The 8,429-nt window shown below is 48.5% G+C and overlaps 1 protein-coding gene across 1 annotated transcript in view; it reads right to left on the bottom strand.

The window, feature by feature from the left end:
• Positions 1-4,062: 4,062 nt before the first annotated feature.
• LOC121684578 (cytoplasmic dynein 2 heavy chain 1) overlaps positions 4,063-8,429 on the bottom strand; it is a 170,373-nt gene continuing 166,006 nt past the window's right edge. The window contains exons 86-87 of the mRNA XM_042064637.1: positions 6,792-6,908; positions 4,063-4,538 (exon numbers count right to left, since the gene is read on the bottom strand). Coding sequence (XP_041920571.1) covers positions 4,380-4,538; positions 6,792-6,908 — 276 coding nt within the window. The 3' untranslated portion in view covers positions 4,063-4,379. The remainder of the gene's footprint in view (positions 4,539-6,791; positions 6,909-8,429) is intronic.

The following is an 8,429-nucleotide window of genomic DNA, read 5'->3' as shown; positions in this document are numbered from 1 at the left end:
GACAAGCCATCAGAGGGTGAATTACCCCACACACACATTCTTTCTCTCTCTCTCTCACACACACACACACACACACACACACACACGCGCACACTGTTACACACACACACACACAGCACACACACACATGCGCAAGCACACACGCACACAGTCACACTCTCTCTCTCTCACACACACACACACACACACACACGCAAGCATGCACACACACACCTGTCTGCTGTGACACTAGTGGTGCCCTGAGGAGGTGCGGTGTGGTAGTGGCAGCAGGCTAACTAACACTAACAGAGCCTCCGGGGACAGCCGGCACTCTCTCTCTCTCCCTCTCAGATCTGCCCCACTACTGAGGAGCAGCAACAAGCCCCTCAAGCAGGCGCCGCACTGGAGAGAGAGCCGCCGCCACCAGCTACAGGATGGTGTCACACACACCACTCACACCGCCTAGCCCTATTTATTTACACACACACACACACACACACATACTCACGCACGCATACACACACGCACGCACGCACGCACACGCACACACACACACACGCGCCGCGCGCGTGCGCGCGCGCACACACACACACACACACACACACACACACACACACACACACACACACACACACACACACACACACACACACACACACACACACACACACACACACACACACACACACACACACACACACACACACACACACACACACACACACACACACACGCGCGCACACACACACACACACAAGACATCCGATTCAACCCCACACACACTGCCCTCAGTCTCCGGTGGCTATTTATAGCAGATGGGATGGATGGCGTGTGACACTAATGGTGAGCCTGGAGTGGGATCGATATGCAGAGTGGGGGGAGATAGAGAGAGAGAGAGAGAGAGAGAGGAGAGAGAGAGAGAGAGAGAGAGAGAGAGAGAGAGAGGAGAGAGAGAGAGAGAGAGAGAGAGAGAGAGAGAGAGATAGAGAGAGGGAGAGAGAAAGCAGACGAGTGGCCTCCTCCTCTCCTCAGGTAATGAGCAGTGTGCTCTCTCAGAGGAGCCCAGCCAAGCCTGAGAACCCCACAGCACACAGGTTAAAACACACACACACACAGCATCAGTATCTCCAACACACACACACACACACACACCACAAAGACACACACACAAACACACACACACACACATCATTAACCTCATACCATCTACTTAGATATCATCATATCAACATCAACTTCACAGTCAGCACAGCCAACTAATTGTGATAATATGATATTGGGTCTGGTCTAAGTCAGTGAGACTTGCTTCTACTGCATAATTTAAGCAAGATCATAAAGCCATATATTAAAATAATAAGAAAAAAACTGCTTCATTTGCGCAATTGTTTGGACATACGGCACAGCTATTTCTATAGTTTATGTGGAAGAGTGGAACAAGAGAAGCGGTACATTTCAGATAAAGTCACATAACATTATTCTGCTGTTTGCTTCTGGTTTCTCATGATTTCTCCTTGACTCTCTATTTCCTGGTTTTGCATGAGCTAGGCAGTGGTAGGAAGACTCACTGTATAGTGTACTCAAGGCGAAGCGAGTGGCGACAGATTCATTGTGAGAATGCAGGTTGTGGGCGATTATGGATGACAACAGCAGTGACAACACAGTCCCGCCCGCCCAAGGTCCCGCTTTACACAAAACTGAAACTTCCCGAGAGAAGTGCTGTGAAAAAAATTCAATAACTCAAGTTAGGACTAGTTAGGACAGGAATAATTGTCTGACGTGATTTAACATAATATAAGCTGACATAATGTCTGAGAAAAATGCTTCCTGTAGACCCCAGACTGTCTGAATCGGACCGTAGATCTCCAGTAACAATTTCATCAGAATGTAGCCGCCGCAGTGAAAAGACCTGCCACACCTAATGAGTCAAAACCAATTTCCACAACACTTTGTTTCTCCTAAAACTGGTGCACTTCTGAAATAAAGCTTCCTCCAAAGCCAAACACCAGTGCTTATACTCAAAGACAGGCCTCAGGAGGAGCAACACAAACACACACACACACACACACACACACTCACACTCACACACACACACACACACTCACACACACACACACACACACACACACACACTCACACACTCACACATACACACACCTTCATTGCTTTTCCTTCATCTTCCATCCAGAATAAAAGGCCCTGTCCATGGAGAAGTGATGGGAGCTAAATATTACATGAGCACAAAACAGCAGTACAAAAACAAAGCGTTGCCTTCCACAGGAGTGCCACTATGCAGGAGTCAGATGAAGACAAATGCTGGTGCAGGCTCCATGGAGGGGGAGGAGGAGGAAATATGATGGACACACACGCGTGAGTGTACTGTAAGACTAGCTGACAAAGTACCATCTCATTAGTTGGAACAGATTGTCACATGACACATGCACACACACACAAACTGAAACATACACATACAAACAATTAGGGCAGGCAGGCAGACAGACACACACACACAAGCACACATAGACACACACACATGTGCGTCATACACACAGACACAGCTAGTTATGAATTATGAGTGTGAAGGGGAGAAATGGCAGCCTGGTGTCAGCGTATTGTGTTGAGGCTGCACCTGAGTGTGAAAAACGTCATAAAATCCTTTCACCCCGGTGTGCTCTCTCATTCCCCCCCCTCTCATTTCTTTTAGCTCTCGCTGTTTCAGATCTCCAAATGGCTTCATTGCTATGCTAAAATTGCTCATCTCTTTCCAAAGTAGTGAAAGGGGTGTGTAATAGTAAAATAAACAACACACAATGAATCATTAAATAAGGGGAAAGTAGGACTAAAATGCATAACTCGGTTGTGCAATGACCACAGACGCCCTGTGTGTGTGTGTTTCACTCACTAATGGTTTCCCTCTCAGGCCTTACAATTTTGCTCAGGTAGAAATCGAATTGGTTCTTTGCCCTACAAACAGCGAATTCAATATCCAACCTCTTCTGTCACACTGTAGCACACACACACACACACACACTCACACAAGCGAAATAACACCCACAGCCATCTATCACAAGTAGACAAGATTCATTACCACAGTAACTACAGTCATCCTGTTGCACACACTTAAGAAGCATCACATGCTCCCTCTCTCTCTCTCTCTCACACACACACACAGCATAGAAATACTGTAAACTCAGTGAAAACTCTTCTCTCTCTCTCTCACACACACACAGCATAGAAATACTGTAAACTCAGCCAAAACTGCTTTCTTTCCCATGCTCTCCAACTACTTTCCCATGGACGTCCTGTATACATTAACACACCTGGCCATAAACACACACCTGATGAGAGGGTCTGAGTGTGTGTGTATGTGTTGGCGAATGCCCAGGTAGGTCTGTCCTCAGAGGGCCTCACTGGTCCCTTGGGAACTCCACTCATAGGAGCAGCAACTGAAGAGTCCATCCAATGCATGCACACACCTTTACTGATATCAGTGTGTCTACTGGGGTCTCCAATGTACGGTCATCATCATCTTATGTGAGGCTGTAAACACAGGTGTGAAGTGTGTGTAGTTTAGAAAAGGTGTTTGTGTCTGTGCGTGTTGTACATGTGTGACTGTGATACTGATGGATGTGCAAGCAGGGCTCTGTTTATTGGTGAGCAGTGCACTAGTGTGGGGTGAGGAGCTTTTAGTTTGCTGACTGAGGCAGAGATTGTCTTGATTGAGCACATTTTTGCACTCACATTAGCCTACTTCTCCAATAAGACACACACACACACACACATACAAGCAGGCACACAGGCAGACTTTTACTCAGTCTCTCTCACAAACACACACATGTTCAGTCTGTTTCACGTTCTCTATCTCTATATACACCCAGACAGACAAACACACACACACACTCTGTCTGACTATCTGTCTAGATCTGTCTCACACACGCACGCGCACACACACACACACACACACACCAAATCAATCCCAGATCAATCTTAATTTCCTTTCCACTTTGACTGATCTCTGGACCAGATGGTACTCGGTCCCTGAGGACTTCATCAATCCAACTGAACACACACACACACACACCCTTCTCTTTCTATAAAAACTTTATTCCACAGGGTCATAAATACATCACACTGAAATCCATCCAAAAGTATGTAATGTATCTGCTGAATGTTCTGAAGTGTATGGAATGTGCTACATACAATCTGTCTGACATCACATAGAGAACACATACAAAAGTAATGCTTCCTCTGCTTATGAAAATAATTGATTAAGTGTTCACTGCTAGAGAGACAACAGCATTGAGGATGAATGAGGACGTGCTGTACTGTATGTTCTCCACTTGCTTTGGTCTCTTCGTCTCTCTCTTTCACACACACACACACTCACACACAGTCGTAGATGGTCACTGCTGTGTGAGGAAGAGGGCGGCGCCACTCTGGATCCACTGGTCAGGGCTTCCGCCGCACGGCACGTCGATGTTGGTGACCACACGCACGCGCTCAGCACTGGTGTACACTGGCAGGGAGATGCACTCTTCAGGGCTGTAGCTGCCCGCCGCACTCTGCACAACAATAACAGACGTTACCTCAATGTTAACACAACATTGGCACAGCAGTAAAACAATGTGCCGGTCCAGGCCTCCAATGTAAACACGTTGTCACTGAAACATTAACACATTGTTCCGACTATTGAACTGAATGGCTTTCCTTGTGCTTACTTTAGGATCCCCTAAAGATATCTAACCCGAGTGCGTGTGGCATAGTTCTGTTGGGCTAATGATACCTGAACTAGGGCTACGGCTACAGTTCCTGAGAGGGAAAAAAGTTCCTGAATGTATTCAGAATGTATTCAAGCTCAGATTTATTTAAGCAGTGATTGTGATTCGGATTGTGATTTTGATGCAGAGGTGCTGGAACAGAGAGAGATGCTTGCCTTTCCAATGCGGCACCCTTTACTGTAGAGAGAGAGGAGATCAGAGGAGGAGAGGGGGAGGAGGAGAGGGGAGGAGGAGAGGAGAGGAGAGAGGAGAAGAGAGGAGATGAGAGGAGAGAGGAGGAGAGAGGATAGGAGGAGAGTACCGGTGAGGGGTGAAGGAGAGGAGAGGGGAGGTGGAGAGAGATGGAAGCAGCGTATAGCATACGTGTGTTCACAGTCTTATGCAGCAGTTCACAGCAGTGTGAGGAGTGAAGGGCGCACACACACACATACACACACACACACACACACACACACACACACACACACACGCACACACACACACAACCACACATGTTGGATGTTGCTGTGATGAAGGAGAATAATTAGCTATTGTTACCGACTACTTCAAACACAGTGCATCCAGCAGCCCCAACATCATCAAAGTAACCTAAGTAACATAATCTATCTACCCTCTCCTTTGCTCTGCTGGAATTCGTATGATAATGAAGAGTGCGGCTCTCTTGTTAGGGAGGCTGGGGCTGCTGAGATGTTGGCAGAAGCCAGCCGAGACGTGCTGCTGCATTATGAATGTGTTCAGCGCTCCATAATCTCTTACACACAAGCACACATACATTCTATACACACACACACACACACACAAACACACACACACGCTCATTAAGAGGTGAGAAGCAGTGATGCTGGCAGATGCAGCACAGAGAGAACGTTATGGGTGTTTTGTTGCCCCCACTATCTGGGACAGAACACACACACACACACACACACACACACACACACACACACACTGCACTGTCCCTGTTTGTCTCCTGGGGAGGGAGGGTTGCAGAAAGGGCAGTGACGCACTGGACTTTTTCTGTCTTATTTATGGCTTCCTGAACACTGGGGACTAGGGAATGTATGTGTGTGTGTGTGTGTGTGTGTGTTTTACTGCACTAACAACACAGACACACATTGGTTGTGTGCAAAGTCTTTGAGGTGTACACCACTGTGGGCCTGTACTGCTCCAACACACAAACACACACACACAGGAGTTATATAGATTCATGTATACAGCCCCAACTCCTGGACACATACAGGCACACCTGCTTTCAGAAACTCCAAACACACACATACACACATCGGGATGCACACATCTGAGGAGGAACACAACACCAGACGGCCAGTCTTACACACAGTCCTCCTGTGCCCTGTGATGAAACTTCTAGAAATAAAAACGAGGAGCAGGAAGAAAGGGGGGGGGGGGGGGGGGAGTCCCACAAAAGGACGCCATTTATTTCACTGTCATTGTGACGACAGGAGGACCATCCCGGAGGAAGGCAACAGAGATGACCTCTGGTGACCACGAGCAATCTGAGCGGCATGCAGGCCCGACAGCACTGGCCGCCACAGGCCTGCCTGACACATCACAACGGAGGGAGGGAGAGAGGGACGGAGGGAGGGAGGGAGAGGATGAATGGAGACAAGAGAAAGATAGAGAGAAAAGGTAGTGAAAGAAACAGAGAAACAGACACAGATGGAGAGAAAAGGTAGTGAAAGAAACAGAGAAAATGAAACGGGGGGGGGGCAGACTGAGAGGATGCAGAGAGAGAGAGAGAGAGAGAGAGAGAGGGGAGAGAGAGAGAGAGAGAGCAAGGAGGTAGCTATTCCAACAACAGCGGGACAGACTGAGAGGATGCAGAGAGAGAGAGAGAGAGAGAGAGGGAGAGAGAGAGAGAGCAAGAGAGAGAGAGAGAGAGAGCAAGGAGGTAGCTATTCCAACAACAGTGGGACAGACTGAGAGGATGCAGAGAGAGGGAAAGAGAGAGAGAGAGAGAGAGAGGGTGAGACAGGGGGTGAGTGAGAGAGGGTGTGGATGAGTAGATGAGTGATTGAGTACCTGTGGAATCCAGGCCATGTAGCAGGAAGGCACGGCGGACACGCTGGGGGAGTCGTGCTGGTTCTCTGACAGACGGTTTCCGTCAAAGCTACAGCCCTCCAGCTTCAGGCCTCCGACCTGCCACACACACACACACACACACACACACACACACACACACACACACACACAGAGAGAGAGAGAGAGAGAGAGACAGAAACACGCTCACATGATTAGACATGCAAAAGCCACACTGTGGTGCTAAATGTCAAGTTAAACACTAATGAGCCACCTGTGGTGATTGGGGTCACCTGCACCAGCGCCATGGCAACCATAGAGATCAGAAAGCTAGATACCGCATTGTCCGTCGAGTTCTATTAGGTGGCACACGTGAACACAGCAGCCATATTGGTGGGGGCTACACCTTTACTGTCTATGGGCAACACTTGCCGGCAATCAGAGACACCTGTCTGATTTCCAGTCAGTCACATGTTTCTCCATTGGCCTCCAGTGATTGTTGCCCCCACCAAGATGGCGGTAGGATATGTGGTATCTAGCTTTCTAATATACATGATGGCAACAACATAGACAGACAGTCAAAGCACGATCGGGGCGTCCGGCATGTGCAGCCGCCGATGGCCTCAAAACACCTCTGTCTCAGAGGCCAAGGCTGCTATCGATTGTGTTTCCACACTATTTTAAATCCACTGGTCAGCTGTGCTAGGTCACATAGAGTGAGAGAGTGAGAGAGAGAGAGAGAGGAGAGAGAGAGAGAGAGAGAGAGGAGAGAGAGAGAGAGAGAGAGAGAGAGAGAGAGAGAGAGAGGACAAACTGAGTTTAGAGTGTTGTTGAGGTGAAGAGTCAGAGATAGCACAGGAGCAGCTGCTGGGAGGAGCCCTCCAAAAGAACAGGAGGGGGAAAGAGAGGAGAGAAGAGGAGAGGAGTGAAAAAAATAAATAAAAAGAAAGGCAGATAGAGGAATATCAGTGTAGAGGAAAACACAGGAGGACCGCATGAAGGAGGTCAAAGAGAAAGTACAGAGAGAGAGAGAGAGAGAGAGGGGATGAAAGTTTAAGTAAGAGAAGAGTAGGGGATCAAGGAGAGGGAAGACATCAAAGAAAAAAAACGAGTAGATTTGTATCCGTCCTTTTAGACTTGTATCTGTCCTACCAAGCTGAAAGTGAGTAAAAGAGAGGGATTCAGTAGAGAAAGAAACAAATGAACGGAGCCAGTGAGAGAGAGGGGGCATGTGGGCAAACACATTAGCACGGAGGCAAGCAGGCACGGAGCGCTCCCTTTCTGCAAATTCAATTACCCATCAGCCCCCAGGTGTGGCCCTGCTGATTACGCCCTGGAAACAATGTGTCTGCACACCGCCGCCTCATCACGGAAAAAAACTTCCACAATACCCTCTCTGACCGCTCCTTCCCTGAACCCCCCCAACCCCCCCCCCCCCACCCCCCATCCCCCCCCCCCCCCCCGATGAGGCACCACACACAGGGCTTTTCTTTCCAGCGTGCAGGAGTCAGCAGATGTCTGATAAGACACGAGCGCCGAGGCATATTCATCCCATACTCCAGGAGTTTCCTGGAGAGAAGGAGCGTTCCTGACTGCAGGCGTTATGGAAAAGGGATTTGTCACTCTGGAAAGTGCGCGCCA

Source organism: Alosa sapidissima, chromosome 15 (genome assembly GCF_018492685.1).
Source record: "Alosa sapidissima isolate fAloSap1 chromosome 15, fAloSap1.pri, whole genome shotgun sequence".
NCBI lineage: Eukaryota > Metazoa > Chordata > Actinopteri > Clupeiformes > Clupeidae > Alosa > Alosa sapidissima.
This window is presented reverse-complemented; position numbering and strand designations above follow the sequence as displayed.